General features: G+C 26.6%; 1 protein-coding gene across 1 annotated transcript in view; it reads right to left on the minus strand.

Moving 5' to 3' along the window:
• LOC136977036 (chromodomain-helicase-DNA-binding protein 7-like) overlaps positions 1 to 20,135 on the minus strand; it is a 187,579-nt gene that overhangs the window by 31,580 nt on the left and 135,864 nt on the right. The window contains 6 exon segments of the mRNA XM_067272465.1: positions 723 to 1,043; positions 3,563 to 3,688; positions 4,639 to 5,186; positions 10,086 to 10,210; positions 11,062 to 11,248; positions 15,112 to 15,320. Of these exon segments, the coding sequence (XP_067128566.1) occupies positions 723 to 1,043; positions 3,563 to 3,688; positions 4,639 to 5,186; positions 10,086 to 10,210; positions 11,062 to 11,248; positions 15,112 to 15,320 (1,516 nt within the window).

Consider the following 20,135-nt stretch of genomic DNA (forward strand, 5'->3'; position numbering starts at 1 on the left):
AAGAAACAATAAGTTCAGTGGCAAAATAACAAAGTCAAAATTGTCCCTTGAAGAGAAAATTAAAATGCTATTATTTGCAGAAATATGAATCAGAAATTATAATTTTTCTCAGTCTTTCATCATAAATAAATCAATCATACATTAAGAAAAATAAGAAAGAATTTACTAAGACATTTTTATTCTTTTTCCCACAGAGAAAAAAACTGCAAAAGCATTAAATATTAGAAGTGAAGATCAGTAACAGGAATATTCCTTGAGTGATTCCATGAAAAAATAATGTATGCACTTCATTATTTTAGTGCAAGTGCTCTAATCAAGATCAACTGTGTGTTTAATTTCATTTTAAAAAATAATTTCAAAGATTAAATTAATTAAAGAATGTATGTTGCTACCAGGAACTGTTGAATAATTTTCAAAGAAAGGTAAGAGACAAAAACCACTGATTTGTAAATAATAATAACCATGACATATGTAAATGGTAATAATTATTTTTACTTTGAAATAAAATAAATGAAAAATATGTTTTTATTTCCAATTATATATTTTTGCAATCTCTTAACCTTATTTTCTCAATGTATTTATCCTTCAGTATATTCAATTTCCATATTTGCAACTGTTTTGTACAATAAATCAATACAAAGCTACTACTTATTAGATCATATAGTAAAAAGTTATATAATATACACTATATTGCTAATTAAAAAAAATAATTTTTAACTTACATTATGACTTGGACTTTTATGACTTGAATTTCCTAATTCGGGAGAAATACGGATATCTGGTAAAAATGATTCTCTGTGTGGTGTATGTTCTGGTGTTGCATAAGGAGTAGGTTCACTGCTTTGTCCTTGGCTAGATATACTAGGTGCAGGTGAAACTCTACTAGGAGAAGCACTAGTAGGTGGTGGTAAAGCTGAAGTAGATAAACTGGATAAAGATGTCAAACCTGGAAAATTTTGAAGGAAACTAGGACGAATTGTTGGCCATTCATTCTTTTCCACAGCATGACAGATATGTTCCAAACGAATCTGAAGAACTTTATCCTGTTAAAATATAGTAGTTTCATTTCAAGTGCAATAAGTTTTCATATTAAAAATAAATAAAAATCTTACATTAATTACAGTAAATTAGAATTAATGATATCAAATAACATTAGAAGTAATGACTTGGTCAAACATTAAATGTTTGAATAAAACTATAATAAAATAATTTGGCTAATTGAAAACTTACTCATCAACTATTTTATTTAAAAATCAATTCAAAATTCCATAAAAAGAACATGCATCTATGAATAAATGAATGTACTCATAAAAACAAAAATTTTTAAGTTCAGAATGTCAAAGAAAAACAATTTCTTATAAAACAATAAGAAATTGTATAAATTTCTGATAATAATGCAAATTACAGTACAATGAACCTTATATATATTAAATAAGACTGTTTTGATTATTGCAATTTTGGTATACAATAAACTGACTATTATACTAACAAATTGATCTTGTAAACAACATTGAATTTTATGTTTTCTTTATTTTTTTGATTTAAGAACAGTCATCTTTAATAATAACCTATCTACACATATAGAGAAGAGCAAAGTATGAAGAACAAGACAAAGTTTCATACAATGTAACAAGTGATTAGTTAATTGAAAATATTGTGATTTCAGCTTTTTTCTATATCAGCCCATAAAACTAATAGTAAAATTAAGAACTTGCACTTTGAACTGTTTTGATTGTTTCAGAAACTGCCTCATTGTATATATTTAATTGGTACGAATAACAGAATTATTTGTTTAATTTTTTCTGTGTAGGTATTTTTAGTTATTAATTACAAAACAATTTTAACTTTTACTAATTTTTGATAAATTGTATAAATTTGAAGTTAAATTATTTAATTATTAAATTTTGATCTTATTAATTTTGTTTGATTTTAAAATCTTTTGTTATTTGGACAGCTGTAGAGATTTTCCATATTACAACATCCAAATCTGGCTATCACTAGCAAATCATATGGAGTAAAATACCAACTCCATTAAAATTTTAAGAAAATGGTACTTGATAATCATTATGGTTCAATGAAATATTGATAAATTACATTACATCATTATTATATTACATTTACATTATTTTATAAAACTCTAGATATGATATAAAAATATTCTAAATAGATATTACATTAAAAAAAATTTGTTTTTCTATTAAATATTAACCTGCAGTTGTTTTAAAGGATCACATACAAAAGGCAGCAATTTTTGCTGATTTTTCACTTATCACTAGGCTGCATATAATTGCCATGCCTTGAATTTGACAATTCTGAAAAAGCCTTTATAATGTTCTCTGCATGTGTAAAATTTCATCATCATACAAAATATTGTTTTGTTTATGAACAATGTGCTTGGCCAGCTCCCGCAGGAAACTCTTGAAACTTTCTGACAGCATGGACTAATGTGAAATGAATTCAGCTAAAAATAGATAATGGGAGCACTAAGGTTTTTCAGAAGGATCAGAAAATGGTTTTTCTGCACTTTTTGAGCATAAAATAAAGTCATAAAAACATTATAGCACCCCAGGCAACCTTTTAGAGCCAAGAATTCGAGGCTCTGGTGATTTGCAGACTGCAAATGTCATTACATCATGTATAGCTGACAAACATCCATGATGTCATTTTTGATGATGTCAAGTCATCAAAAAAGACGTCAGAGCAGAAAATTGTACACATACAACTATACGGAAAAAAATTGTATGATTGCATGCATAAGGCAGAAATTTCTGCAGCAGTTTTTTCAGGGCCTGTGATAAGAAGACATTTTTTTTTTTCAATTAAAATTTTACACAGATGGTTAGCATGTAGCATGAGGATATCAGTATGAGAGGGAGAGAGTGAACCTGGTCAGTGGTGTTTTGTGCTCTTGTTTGTGTTTTCTTGGGTAATATTTTGTGTGGGTAACAATATTGGGCACCATTGAATTCGTCTCGACAAGAGGAAGACACCAGTACCAAATGTTTGGAGGTGGACCAAACCATTCAGGAGTTACAACGGATCAAAGATTCATTAAGAAGAAAGACTTAATGTACCCCGAAAAAAAGATACCTTCTATCTGTTCTAAAAATAGAATAACAGTTTGTCTGTGGAGTTGCATTAGTTTTTAACCCTTTCTTCACAAGAGTACTGATCGTACCACCACTGTTAAGCAAAACTTTGAGGGTATCGATTCGTAGGCACCCTAGTAAAAATAGATTTTTATAAAATTTATCGACAACAGATGTCAGCACTTGACAGCAGCATCTTGTCTATCGTCCATTTCACATATTTTTGTCCACGTGGTATTTTGTTGACTTAAAATTACTTACTTGTTAAATCTATGATATTTAGCATATACTTATTTTTCTTTATTGGAAAATTAGATTTGATACAATAAAACTTTCTTTTCATAACAAATTTAGATTTTATAATCGTATGTAGAAAGTTTAGGGTATTGCTTTTATAAATATATCATATTAAATATAAATTTTATGTAATTACAAGATATATAAAATATACAAAAAATTACATTAATTAATACCTTTGGCCACCGAACAGATGAACCAGATGATTGAGCAAGTAATTGTGCTACTGTAGGTTCATTTATATCAATATCTATGTTAAAACTCTCTTGACTTGCAAGTTCATCATTTTGAGATGTACCTTCCTGTATATGAAAAAGAAAATGTTTATATATCCAACTAAGAAAACATTTAATTAAAACTTTTATTAATTAATTAATTATATTTAGCTTTCACAAAATTTTAAAGGGAAAGGAGGAAGAGGAAAGAATTAGGAACTTATGAAATTATTATTTCCTGTATAGAGCCTACACTAATATATACCTTGTAGAAAATTGCTTGAACAGAAATAAAACATTTGCATAACTCTATGGATACATAGGAGAGGAAAAAGCACCAAACTGCCCTTATACAAAAACAGTATTTAAATAAATGATGATAACATGTAGTGATAAATATTTTTGACAACTACGTTAAGCAACTACAGAAATTGAAACCTCAGCCAAATTACTGTAGTTCTATTATATTAAAGATAACATTAAATTCTGTGATTCATCTTTGAATTATATATTCTATGACACATTGTTTAGTATCATATCAATATAAGATTTCCCTACACTATAACTCTATATATTATGAAAATAAATAAATTCTGACTCTATTGTTTTAAATAATCTATTTATCTTACTTAATTGTACTATAAGCAAGTACACAAAAATTCAAATTTTCCTTCCTGACTTATGGAGGACTAATGATTTCTCAACTCTAAAACATTTACTGAAAATGTAATAAAATTAGAACTAAAAAGGCTAAAAAAAACCAGCTTTTTGTAGAGAGAAAAACACTTTTCATTACTTCACACTTATCCCCAACTCTATATATAAAATTTAAAAAAAAAAAAAAAAAAATTTTTTTTTAAATGTAACATATACATTTTTCAATAATATATACAATTTGTTTATATTAATATAAAAAAATATTGCTTCAAATTTTATCTTATACATAAGGAAATAGTTTTATAATTTTATAACATATCTCTGTTTCCTTCTTTATGTTAAATATATGAACTATATATATTTAAAAAATTTTTTAATACCTGAGAATCTTCTAGATTGGGTGCAAGAATTTCCTTGTTTGTTTCTTTTAATGTATTATCGGATTGATCTTCTGTTTCCTTTTCTGCCTCTACTTTTGGTGTTTCCTCAAGAATTTCACTTTTTACTTCAGGTAATTCTGCATTTTCAGTTATTTCTGATTTTTTAACATCATTTTCTTCTGTTTCTATTTCTTTTGTTTTAGCTTCTTTACTTTCCTCCTCACATTTTTTTTCTTCTTCTTCTTCTACTATATTGCTTTCTTCATTATTATTTACATTATCTACTTTTGAATTTTCAATTTCCTGTTGATTATCGTCATTTTCTGTCTTAATTTTAACCAAATCTTCCGAAACAGCTTCTGGAACATTTTTATCTTCTGTATTATTTGTTTCAGTTGTGACAGTTGAGGACTCTACTTCATCTTTTTCAGGTTCTGTAACCTCTGAAGGTTTATTCATTTCTTCAACCAATTCTTCCTTTTTTTCTTCTTTTATGTCATTTTCACGATCCTCGACCGAATTAACACTTGTTACAGGACTGGTACAACCTAAAAAACAATATGAACCCATTAAATATAAATAACAAACAAAAAAATATTTATAAAAAATAAAATTTAATGTGCACTATTGTTAAAATAAATCAGAAATGACTTTGAAATAATATATACAAGTTCTTTTACATAAATTCTTAACAAAGAAAATCATCACATGAAAAGACAGAATTTATTGCTAAAAAAGGCCATCATAATATTTAAAAATAAAATTTACTTAAATAATCACTGCAGCAATACAAATCTGGAAATCCAAATCTTATTCTGACAAGTTCTCTTTTTACTAGCTTTGGCAAAGTTTATTCCACTTGTGTTTGTTTGGAACATGCACAAAACTGCAGAAACTTAAGTTTTGTTCTAGAACAAAGTATGAGTATGGCAATGGAATTCAAATGAAAAGAATTTAAACAAGATTTTGAATCAGTAAGTTTGATATAACTGGATTTTGGAGAATTGCTTTTTGAGAATGATCATGGAGATTCACTTTCAAGTATTTTTTTTATATGTTTTATTTATTTCTTGTAAAAAATGACAAATCTGAGGAATGTGAGAACTGTATTTCAGTTGATAAAATAAGCTGTATTTTTGTTGTTGTATAAAAGTAAATTTGTATGAAGTTATGAATAAAACCTGTTGGTATTCATTGAAACTGGAAGATAAGTCAACTGAAGAAGAGGTGAGCTTAACTAATAAAAAGTCAAAACTACATTCCTATATTTGATGTAATGTGGGTTTGATTCTTTGGGAGTAACAAAATTGCATGTTTTTTAGCAAGTTAAATTCTCAAGTTTAATAAAATGTACTGACAAAGACAGTGAAGGAATGAGATTCTAGAGTTTCATATCTGCATTATCTCTAGGGTTTCTCAAATGGGATCCCGGGATCCCAGTTGATTTTTTAACCCAGGAAATTCTTTTCATCATGCAAATTTCTTAAAAGCTCACTTTTTTCTTATTTTGTGTTAAGGTTGAGTTGTGTTTTTAAATTTTTGCTTGTTATAGCATGTCACAAATGGTCAATAATCAATACCTAACCTGTTTGTGGTGGGACTCTGAAAATCAATAACTGCATAACACCAGGTTGTGCAAATTGGGCAAGGATACAAATGAGCATGAAGTCTACAAGTATGAAGTTTTTTTTCATAATCTGATTATTAAAAACAAATGAACTGCCGAATTATCGGGCTATGATGTTTCTATTAAAGCAGCCAAGGTAGACAAATAAAAAATACTAGAGAGCAAAAGAAGTACTACAATCTCGAAAATGAACTAGAAATCTTCCAGGCTACAGGTGAAAAAACATATAACATCTGTTTTCTCTTAAATGCATTAAACATGATTCCATTCATATCAATTGAATCGGAAAGAACATTCTCAGTAGCAGGACTTTTCATTACTAAAATAAGAATCAGATTGAGTGATCAGTGTTGACCATCTTTGCTTTTTAAAATCTTAATAAAAATATTATTTTAAATTTTTGTGTGTTTTATTTAAAAAATGAAAATGACCTTCTAAGTTTAAAAAAATGAACCTAGATCAAACTTCTAAAATTTTCAACTCAATTCAATGCATTTTGCTGTTGCTGCTGTATGCAGTTTCCAGCAAACTTTAATAAATTTTTTCTATTTGTGAAAATTTCTACATAATTCAATGGTAATTTTTAATATACAGTGAAAACTGCTTAGGTGACCACCGGCATTTGATGGGCACCTGTCAAAACGGGCAAAAATTTCTGGCACGGAATAGTTTATACATAGTGTCTTTGTTTAAGTTACCCGTATTAAACGACCGCCTGTGTAATGCAACCGCAGGCATTGATTTTTGGTCCAAAACAGCATACAACAACTGTAATAAGCGACCACTTCTGCAAATATATCTAGTCTAAACTCTTGTTAGAACCCACTCTCCCACCCTTGAAATTAGGTACAGGTATTAATGAATTAGTCTAGCAACAAAGGAAATTCATTTCAGTTTGTTTGAAACTGTCTGAAAAACAAAAGAAATGCAAAGTTCTGTCGTTAGAATATCATGTTAAACTTATCAGAGAAAGTGAAAATGGTTTATCACAAAAGCAATTTAGCTGCGAAGTTTAACCGTGGGAAAACGAAATTTATTTTACCGTAGACCTACAGTATTTTCCTTAGGGGTATAAAATATTGTACATGGTACAATGAATCGGCTGATCTCATTGTTTGATAAAATTTATTTTATTTATTTATTTTGAAGCTCATATACAGTACATGTGCAATAAATAGTTTCTGTATCTACCTTATTTCCACTTTATTTTTAGAAAAATAATATCCAAGTAATTTTTGCAGACAAAATATTCAAAAACAATAAACACATTAATGCAAAAATCAGTTTTACAGGCAACCTTCCTTTTTTGATTCTGCGATTGTCATTGGACAATCACAGAATGTAAAGAAATTGTATTATTGAGAAAAAATAATAAAATCGTATTATTATTAATTAATAATTTTTCTTGTTGTACTTAAGAAAATATTAAATAGTAAAAAAAAATACAGTATTTTTAAGATTAAATAAGATTAAACTAACGAAAACCAAAACCAAAGTGATGGAGAGATACGATGCACTTGTATATCGATCACGTAATACACGTAACTGAGGAGCAAACAAAAAGAACCAAGTTGAATTAATTAAGTCAGAAAAAAAAGTGTGCATTATAATCGAGAAAATGCGAATATTGTATTAATCTTTAAAATATTAGTATTAAATCTGTCTTATAAAATCATGACGATTCCTGTTAATTGAGTTATCCAATAACAATAAAATATAATATTGATATAGCTCCAACGTTGAAAAAATTTGCTTATTTTTGCCCACTTCAAGTTTTGCTTAGTGGAAATGGCTAAAAAGTGCACAAAATACGTACGGAAATGCGGTATTACAGCACCACCTGTATTGGACGACCACCTATCTAAAAGACCACTTTTTGAAGGAACTGTGGGTGGTCACCTTAGACAGGTTTTACTGTATATCTTACACAGCATTATTAATATGATTTTGAAGGTTAATAATTATTTTTCATTTTTTAAATTACTTTAAAAAATGAAAAATAATTATATCATTTGATTTCAAGATATTTTGTATATCTTAAAAATAATTAATTCTATTCCAGGAAACAGTTCAGTTTTATCCCGGAATGCCAGGACAAGCAAAATATTGGGAAATGAAAAACCCTAATTATCTCTATCATTTCATACCACTACATCATCAAACTGCACTAGTTCTGTGAATGTGGCACATTGTGTGCCAGATCAGAGTGCTAAATGGCAAAAAACATTTTTGGTTGGGAGTGTACGACAAACTCTACATCTCATTGCAAAAAAATAAAATAAAAATAATAAATTTGATAGTTTGCTTTAATATAAATGTGTTTTTTTTTCTTCTTTCTTTAAGTTTTATTACCTACAGTAGAGGTGGTGAACCTATGGCACGCGTGTCCAAAGTGGCACGTAATGTATCATATGATTTCTGTCCTTTTCAATCATCCTTTCTGTCTATCACCTGATCATCTTTTTTTCAATCAGATTTTTTACGTTTATTTGGATGAAGCGTATTTGTTGTCTTTAAATATCATTATTTGAAGTCTAAGACTTTGGCACACATTAACATCTTTAAAGCCAAGTATGCTTACAATATGGCACGTGGACTCAAAAAGGTTCGCATCTCTGACCTACAGTAATAAAAATTCCCTTAACCATCTTCAGCGACCCAGTGCTGCTGTTTTGTGTTATTTGGTAAGTTTTTTGATTTATAACAACTCTTTGTAAACAATATTACTTTAAATATTTAGTTATTTCAGCTAGATATCAAAAATTTTAATAAAAAAGTAATTAACAGTAAAACAGAAAAAATGTTATAATTTAAAATAATGCAAACAAATTAATAACTACCAACTTTTTTAAAAACTAAGCAGATAATACTTAAAATTAGACAAAACAATATACATTCATGAAATATAATGAAAACTTGTAAGGTAAATTTTCAATTCATTTTTACACAGTTATTAAAATAAAACCTAAATCAAAGTTACAAATAAAACATTGGTCTCAAAACATAGATTTGAATGTATACAGGTTATATTATATTTGTAATTGGTTAATTATGGTAATCATTTGGTTTGACTATTTTTTGCTACTATTAATAATTATAACAACATTAATTTCGCTAATTGGTTCATTATTAATACATTGGGCTTAGTGACATTTACGTATATTTGTTATATTAGCTTCATGTTCTTGAATTAATGTTTTCAATATTAGTTATGTAAAGTGTATATAAATAATTACTATATTCTTAAACAATGTAATACAGATATTCTGATATCTAAATAGATCAAACTGATAAGGATCTATGTTTGAAATGCATATCTAACAGAGTGATGATAAAACACTTTAGAAAAGTAACCATCTTAGTCCTTGTATGATTAGTGAATACAACTATTTATTGATGCTATCAAAACCGTGTTGTAATTTATGTTATAGTATACTGGCACAATGAAGTGACTTTCATTCAACACTTGGCTAGTTTTCCATCTTTTATTCAGTTAGACTGAATAAAAGATGGAAAACTAGCCAAGTGTTGAATGAAAGTCACTTCATTGTGCCAGTATACTATAACAACTATTTATTGTTGAATGTATACAATTTAGAAAGAGATGGAAGTGCCTGCTTTTCAATAAAAAGTTAGAGTTTTTGAAGTTATTTTTCAATTGCAATTAATACAGTTTAATTAGACTTTGAAATGATAATTTTTAAAGTGAATTAAAAAATAATTGTAAAAATTTCATATTAATATAAGAATATATATTTTAAATGCATACAGAAAGTAACAAAGTAAGAAATTAAACCATTAAAGTATTAAAAAAATTTACCAGTTGGGGTTGACACATGACTGCTGTTTTTCTGAGCATTTTTTTCTGATTGTTTTCTTGCAACATCTTTGAATGATAAATCTGGGTCATGTAACAAATGGTAATCCATTCTACTTAAACCATGTCTAAAGAAGAAAAATAATTTTAAAAATAAATTTTAACTGGTAACTTTATTTAAAAAAAATGAACATATTTAGTAAATCTGTAAATAAAAAAAAAGTCATACAAATATTTTTTAATATTTACTTAATGCAGAGTCTGAAAAATTCCTTGTAAAATCATAAATCCATCATTATTTTTAAAGTGGCTAATTACAGACAATTTCATCTTTAAAATAAAGAAAACTTGACTAGACAATTTTCAGAAATAATAATACATACAGTAATTTATAAATGTACAAAGCATCATATGATTAATTCTGTATTGATTTTTTTTTATACAAAAATATCAGAATATACAAACTTAAATTGCAATCAAGACTATTAATGACTCCTTTTATTAATGTGAACCAAACAACATCTTCAGAATAAATATTTTTAAAATTTAAACGACAGAATTAAATGATTTTCATAATGTATCACATATAAACATATTCAACTATGAAATTCTTTAAATCTGAATTTACTCATTTAATTTATTAAAAAATAAATAAAGTATGTTTAAGAAGAGGCTGCACTTCTTAAGGTAAGTATATGCTGAGTTTTTTTTTAATGTTTTAATTTTGATTTCAGAAATATGCTAGATTATGTGAGAAATCAATAAGTTATATTTAGGTAAAGTTACAAATGTATAAAGACTACACCTTACTTCAATTAACAGTCTTAATTTAATTACTAGCATAAAATTAAGATAGTTTAATTAGTTTAACAAAAATGTTAAATTATTTATAAAACATTTGAGTATCATCTCAAAAGTAATAAAATATTCAGTGAAAATATAAAAATATTTTTTATATACATAAAACAATAATAATTACCTTGCTGCTCCAATTAGAAGATCTTTATCATGCTTTCCACACTGCCACCAGTCTGGAAGATCCATGGATGGTTGACACAGCTTAAGACGAAGGTCTAATTCTGGATGCGTCATTATCTCTTCACGGATTTTATTTAACAAATCTATCCTCTGCAAACAGCGACTTGCTCTTTCTTCAGAGATTGGTTCTACAATAAGTGGCAATTGTTCTGTAACATTAATAATCCAATCCAAGTAAGTGATTTGTTTTAAATCACTAAATTTGATATTGCTTTTTCTTTTTTTTACGATACTCACACTAGCATCTTTTATTCTAAATTATACTTGGAACGAAATAATGTTTAAAAATAAACAGATAAATATATTAAAAATTATTTTCTGTTATATATCCATAATCACAAAAGCAAGGAATTATGAATTTGTTGAGAATTGTGAAGATACATTTCAGACTTCGACTGAAAAAATGTAAACAACATAGCTTTAATACTACATGCAAGTATGTTTAGATGTCTCTGGTATCATTTTCACAGTTTTGATGATAAAACACACAATCTGCACTAGAGATACTAGGTTTAGCTGATTAAAAGATGACTATACATCACTAATTATCACTTGAAAAATTTATCATTTAATTATTATTATTACCAATTTTATTACAATTTTAACATTTTATATTATCAAAAACAGTGAAGAGCTATTATAATTTTTGTGTATTGACATTTACAGTTTCAAAGACACTTCAGAACAAAAGATACACAATTTATCTTTAATATGTTTCTGCTTAGTTATTTATTGTAATCCCTTCAACTTCTCATTCATTTTAGGGAATAGACAAAGTCTGAAGTCTACAGGATAGAATAAAGGGAGCAAGATTGGGAAACTACAATTATGCCATTATTGATCAGATATTACTGACCAGGAATGATGAATAGAAGCCAGCATGGAAGTTGTAGACTATCAGGGCTGCCCTATGGTATAATCAGACTTTTATCATACCTCTTGTAGTATATCATTTACACACTAAGAACTACATATGGTGATAAAACATTTGAAAACACACTTCACCAAAGATTGGATTATTATAATAAAGCTAGTAATATCATCAGTTATTATAATAAAATGCTGCCAATCATGCCATTCATTATTCTAAGTCTTCCTCCTGGGAAGACAGAATAATGAAACATGTTTGTTTAATTTTAATAGAAAATGAAAAATATACAAAATAAAAAATTAGATTTTATGAGAATTCAAAATTTCAAAAACTATTTGTCTTACTGTTTTCATATTAACAATGACCATTTTGGACTGGTTCTTGATCTAAGGTAAGAAATAGCTTCCATAAAACAGCTTCATTAATGACTCAATCATTTATCTAATGAACTGATATCAAACAGATTGAAGTTAGTAATTCATTAAACAAAATACAAAATATTGTGCAAAATACTTAATATTGTTTGATAAAAACCTTTTCCCAACTATCAATCACATAGAGAGAGAGAGAGAGAGAGAGAGAGAGAAATCAGAATGAATTAGTTGCAAATATTATTATTACTCCACAAATAACTTGAACTGACTAATCATAAAGCTATTATCTTCCTTCAGGGAAACAAGTGACTTCACATAGTATACATAGCCTTAGGTGGGAAATTTTATCCATCTCCACACTCCTCAGACATTTTCATTACTAGATAATTATATTTTCAAATAGAAGAAAAAATTTGAAACCAAAACCAAGTCGAATGTGCTTAAGTTCTTTTTATGAATATAATTTTATTCTTAAAAATTGTAAAAACATCCATGATCACTTGATATAAAGCATAGGAATTGAAATTAATCTGTTTCAAAACAAAATTGATGTCTAACAATTTAAGTTTTGCATTTTTACTCGAACACACTAATACTGTAGAACCCCAATTATTCAAATTAATTGGGACTAAAGTAGTTTGGTTAAACAAAAGTTTGAATAATCAAATACCAAGATGTACATTCTTGAAAATATTTACATAGATGTGCCATGCCAGAATAATAAAATAAAAATCACAAATGAGTGTTATAGAGTTACACTAAAGCTACTATTTCTTTTAATAAATATATTGACCTTATCATCTATCAGCTGATAAATGACTTATGTATTTAGCATATCAGCTGATAGATGATATGGTGCATTGTTGAGCAGCAGTAGCACTTTGTCCCATCTCCTTTAAATTCAAGATGCTTTTGAACGTTTAGTATAGTCTTTAGTATATCATTCACAGAAAAGACCATTTATCCACATATTTTTAATATCTTGTAAAATAACAGGTATGAAAGCAATGTTTTTGAAACAATAAGGGTTTTAAGACTTTGCAATCAACAGCAACATCATTACATGAGTACAAGTGATATTTGTATAAACCAATGCAGTGATTTGCTCTTTGCTAAGTTTAAAGCCAGGTGCTGCAGATTCCTATTGTAAAGCCAATAACTTTATACGGTATATTCCAATTTATCCCCATTTCATCTACATTACAGACACTATCTTTGGAATATTCCTAGCTTTTCATGAGTTTCATGAACTTTTCTTTGAATTCATTGGCAGCTGTATTTTGCAGAACAATAATTCTCCTTCAATGTGTTCTCTTAAGCTGTCTCATGATTTGAAGTTTCTGAGCCAATCACTGCTAACTTTAAAATCAAGGGAGTCCCTAAGTGACTGTTCATGTATAGTGCCTTTTCACATAACAAAGAGCCTGATATTTGTCCCCATTGTTACTTTAAAGGAGGAACTATAAACAAAATATGTAGTCAGGTGTCACATCATTTTCATTGCCTTTCTTTTCTTAAATCCATTATCAGAGTCAAGTCTAGCAGCAAATTCTAAAACTGCTTGTTGGTTGGCTTTTACGTCTGCTCTCATCACTTTTCCTGTGTTAAAGCTTCTGGCTAAGAAATTCTACTCTCTGCTTGGACTAAATAGTTGAAGATCTCTAGTTTTGGCTCTTATCAGCATATTACACTTCCTTTTAGATGACAACACCACATGGGCACCTCCAAAAAATAACTGTCACAAACACACAATAATTTAGTGAAAGTTATACATGAACCCAGGATTATTTTCATTAGAAAAAATAAAGACAATACAAACAATGTTCAAGTACTTTTTCAATCCATTCAAGAACTAAACAGTAGGTGGCTTAAAGTAAAAAAAAACTTCATAAAATTGACCAATAAACACTATTAAAATATTACACATTAAAAATGATGTTTATTGGTCAATTTTATGAAGTTTTTTTGCTCCAAGTTGCCTACTGTTTAGTTCCTGAATGGAGTGAAAAAGCATTTGAAGGACTTGAACATCATTTGTATTGCCTTTATTTTTTAGTGAAAGTTCTTGAAGTACTTTCCTCTTCTATGAGCTCCAAGTTTATCAACTGACTTCATGGTCTTATCAGAATCATTTGGCAAAGTCTTCTATCAAAAATATCTGGACAGTGTGGTCTTACCTTCATACTCCTCACTGTGTGCCTCTGGTTTTTATAACTTACAGACATCTAAGTGCAAGACTTCATTATGAGGGTTGTGACATAAGTATGTTCATAAACAGTTCTCATAGCCTGAACACCTATCAGAAACTATGTGAAAAAAAAAAAAATGACACTGTTCAGATAACTAGAGGTTTGAATGGTTAGCATTCAGATAATCCCAGTTCTACTGTATATAACATATACAGTCTTAAAATTTTTTTATACGTAAATAAAACCATTCACAAAAAGTAAATTGATTGATTGATTGATTGATTTATTGATTTAAATTAATTCTTACAATGGAGGAACAAATTAGTTACATAATGTTATTAAGTAAATTAAAAATTAAAAGTTTTGTTTCAAAAAGTATTTTCAAAGTGTACCTCGTTTTTATTATTACAAAATATTGGTCAAATTTTGTAACAGAAATAGAATAGACAAACTTTTAAACAATTATTTAATAAGAATGGTTTATAAAAGGTAAGGTAACTCAAACTAAAATTAAATTTTGCAGTTTTATATTTATATTATTAAAATAAATTATTTACCTTCATCATCTGTAAGTTTTCTTCCACATACTCTCTTACACATGCCATAAAAAGCAATAAAATATTCAGTTAAAGTCTCGTCGTATTTTCTATCCAAACGAGCAATGGCTCTGAAACGATTCCAATTATAAGTTCCCTTTTTATGGTCATACTCAACACCAAATGTAGAAACCGTCCTATAAAAGTCTGCTTCTTCTCTTCTTGACCACCTTCATGGATAAAATTTGTGGGAAAAAAATGGAAGAAAATAATAATTTCATTTATTTTATTTTTAATTCTATATACTTTTTTTTAATCTTAAAAGATTTTCAGTTCTCCAAGGTGAATGCTTTCAAAGAGATTCAAGTTTTATTATTTTTTCATCATAATATAACAGAAAAAAATAATAAAATAAAATTCTATAAAAATCATAAGTGAATTGAAGGAATACAGAATTATAACAAATAAAAACTTATACAACTTTTTTATTGATATTAACATATAGTATAGAAAACGAGGCACTAAAAAAGAATAATTGCAAACTTAGTATTAATTAATGTGATTTAAATCTTTCATTATTTATATGAAAAATGAAATTACTGGATTTAAATATGAATCATATTTTCGAATCAAATAAGAATTTTGAATTCACGAGATTATAAATTTTAAACTGATAAAGAGTTAGTATATTATTTAACTATTAGTAACTTATGTCTATTTCTGATAATTATGAAAAATTTGTGTATATTTTATAACCAATAAATAGAATAAGAAAGCACAACTAAAATTTTTTTAACAAAAAAATTCAAATCATCACATAGAAAATTATTCTTATTTTATATGTTTATTTCATATTACTTTTGCTCGTTCATTTTATTTGTCACACAACAAATGTTTTAAAATTTAAAAAAATTATCTTTCCATTAAAAAATGATTGCAAGATATATAACTATATTCATACCATAATATTTCTATTTACAGAAATTTTAGTTTTTATTTTATTCTAGAAATAGACAATAACATGGAAAATAAATGAATATCAGATAAGAAAACAAATCTATTAAATTTTCATTAGCCTTTCTTATAGTAATTAAAGAAATTAACTATAAAACCAAATTTTCATTGTAGTCAAGCAAGAAAGAAAGATTTTATCTTAAATTAGGTTTAATTAGATCATTTTTAATTTATGATAAGTGGAGATAGACTAAAAATATGGTTACATTAGCTCTAAACTATTAATACATTTAAAAGATATATTGTCTAAGCATTCAAAGTTAACTGGTAATAAATGAATATGCTTAAGCCCAAACTTTTCTCAGAATCAGTAATTCCCAATTCTTTATTTATTTATTTGTGTAGATATACCCTTTCTAACAATAAATTTTATAGACCCTTAAATTCATATCATTTGTAATTGACTATGAAATTTACTAAGAACAATGACAAATAGGAATGAATTAAATAAGAAATATTTATTTACACAGAAATGTGCATAAAATGTTTCTTATTTATACATGTAATTATAAATATCAAGAGAAACAATAGAATTTAGCATGTTAAACTTTCATAGAAAAAAATATTTGAGTATTATTGTGATTTTTGCACACTTTGTATTAGAACAACAATAATGAATACAACAATAAACTTTCAGATATCTGAAAATGGATTTTTGTGAATAAGCAGAAAATACTGCATGACTATAGGATTATTGCTATGGAAGTTTAGCATAAAGAGTTTAAAATCTCACAGGACAAACAGAATTTCTTATAAGTTGAAAATTCTATATCAGAATAAAACTAATGATATTAAAAATGTAGTGATATCACTATAAATACAGAAATTCATAGTATCTTAATCAGATCATTTAATTTAATATGATGAAATTTTTTCTACTGTTAACTCAAAATGATATTCGGTAATAATTACCGAATATCATTTTTAGAATATATATCATTTATATGTACGATAAATTTTATACAAAATATTAAGAAATATTAATTTTACAGAAAAAGTAGAAACACAGTAATCAGTTTTTAATTACTTACATTGGTTTAACATTGTACTCTTAAGACAACTTTTTTTAAAATTTACCTTGAATTTATTTTAGCTCTTTTTAAATACGATTGTAAAAATACTATAATCAAGTATTTTTTTCTTAAAAAAAATAGAACTTTATCTTGCTAATTCTAAATATTAATACATATACTGTATACAGTCAAACCTATTTTTATGCAATGGATAGGGACCGCATAAAAAAAAATTGCACAAAACTTCACGAGTGGCTATAAAAAATAGTTTTCGCAACACAATTAAAAAAATTTTTTTTATGCGGTGAATAGCGACCGCATAAAAAAAGTCTCACATAGAAAATAACTCATTTTAAAATCGTAGTCTTAGTTTCTAAGGAAATTACCTTCCTCTTTGCTTTGTTTTTGCCCTTATTCATTTTCAGGGATTATGTGTAAACATAAAATAAAAATCCTAAAATTTTATATCTAAATAGAAAAAATAATACAGTACATTTACCTTCAATTTACACTTTGAAATGAATCTTACCTTAATGGTCCAGGAATGTGAAAGCACTTTGAAGGTTTAATTAACGTAATTAAAACACACCGTTTATTGACAATAGATGTCAACACTTGACTGCATCGTCTTATCTACCGTCTGTTTTACATATTTTTGTCCAGGTGGTGTTTTGTTGACTTAAAAAATAAATTATTTCATTTTTCGCATATTCATGCAATAATATTGCATAAATAACTTATTATATAAGTTTATTTATGCTATAATAAGTCAACGTGAGACATGACAAAACGCATGAGACTAGTCGCCAACTATACAGCACAAATAAAAAACAGGTTTGACTGTATTTGTTTTATTAATAATAATGTGAACCCTTAACAAAGTATATTTAATAAATACGATAAACTATCTTCAGTGTTAAAGATGACTTAAAAGAAAAACTACTATGTAAAACATAAAGTATATTTGCAAACACTTTATGTTTTACATAGTAGTTTGTCTTTTAAGTCATCTTTAACACTGAAAACAGCTTATTTTATATATTATTTGTTTTATATTTTATACGTTTTAATTTTGTTTAAAAATATAATCTTTAAATGAAATGCTCATTTTTTTCTACACTATATTTACTATAAACAAGCATTTATACTCTATCACTGTTATAATTCTGTATACATAAGTTTCTAATAAAATTTGAAATATTTTATGAAATTAATGATAAGAAAATTAGCAAATTAAATTATTTTTCTAACAATATTGACTTTAGTTTGTAATAGAAATTTTAAATAAAACAATAAATAATATGCAGCATATAGTTAAGTCAAAAACAAATAAAATGTGTTTAAAAAAAAAAAAAAAACAGTTATGAAAGACATTTCTTAATAATGAAATGATAAGATTGATTGGCTGAAAAAATTTCAGATTCATGATTTAACAATGCATTTACAAAACAATTTTAAAATTTAAAAACAACAATTTATGTAAATTTCTGATAATTCTATATACTAATTATTATAGTAATTTATCAAATTTAAACAACATTAAAATATTATTATTCCATTTTAATCACAAATAATTCACAATCCAAAAAGCCATGCAAAATATCTTTAACTTACAACTAACAATCAAATTAGTTAAAGAACATACAAACAAAAAACTGAAAATAATTCAAAAAATTTTATAAAACAATTTTCAAAGCAATTGATTAGAAAAGTCCAATTATAAACAAATTTATTTGCAAAATAATTATTTTTGATTTCTATAAATTTGGTGTTTTTTAGTTAATTTCAATTTTTATAAATAAACAAAATTGTAAATACATACTATTATTTATAAAAAATGATTAAGTAATATAACTTACAAGTTAGTTTGTTAGTCTATTAACTGATTTTGTTAAATAATAATTATTCATATTTTCATTTTTATAGTAAGTGCCTTTTTTTTTTTTTAATTTCTACTATAAATATAATTCGTATATTAATATTAAAACATTAGTTTTCATTAATTACTTATAATCAGTATAGTGACAAGTGCAGTGGAGCAAATTTCATTTATTTAATAAAAATGTGAAATAAATAAATTTCTCACAATAAGGCAAAAACAACACTATTCATAAAAATGTATAATATGTACTGTAAAAATATACCACAATTTGATAAAATGTACTAGATATTATTTAAAACATATTTATATTTAAAGAATTTGACTCCTTTAATTTTCAATTAAAATGGCCGATGGTGTTATTCGAATTAATTAAAAGTATATAGAAGAAAGTAAAATGTCTTCACACTTTCGTCATGTCCAATCACTGGGACACAAATAACCTTCCTTTACAGAGATGACTTTTTATTAGAGGCTATGCCTCAGTAAAATTATATAAAACATTATATACAGTTTACAAATGGCTTCTGGTGATAAGCCAACAATTAAAAAGATATAATTTCAATTAACATGGCTGTTTTTCATGATTTTACAGAGGTATAGCATCAAACAAAAGATTTTCTGTGTAAAGGAAACTATATTCCTGGTGATCGGACATTATGGAAGTGTGAAGAAGATATTTTAGTTTTTTTTCTACACACAGATATACCTCAGGTTATGTCATTTTGAGTTAAGTCGTTCTCAATTATACATTGTTTGTCAAAAAAAATATATGGAAAAGTAAAAATCAATGTTAAGTCATTTTATTTCACTTTATGTCTGTCCACCACAAATACTGAAGTCACAGTATCACTAGAAAAGTGTTAAAAGCACAAAATCATTTTACTGTACAATAAAAGTATATAAAATCATATTATATACAGTAAATGTTAATATAATCATCATAAATCCTAGAGAACGAAATATGAAAATATCTATGACTCTGTGTTGTCATCTTAGCGATCTTTAAGAGCTCAATATTGGCATTTTCCATGGTAGTTCCAATATCTACTATTTGGTGTTGTCAGTGCCATTCGTGATTGCCACGAAATTGAAATCCAGTTTAGTTTACGCATACGCATAATATAGGTCTGTTATCG

The sequence above is a fragment of the Centruroides vittatus genome, unplaced genomic scaffold (genome assembly GCF_030686945.1).
Source record: "Centruroides vittatus isolate TY-2023 unplaced genomic scaffold, ASM3068694v2 contig_439, whole genome shotgun sequence".
NCBI lineage: Eukaryota > Metazoa > Arthropoda > Arachnida > Scorpiones > Buthidae > Centruroides > Centruroides vittatus.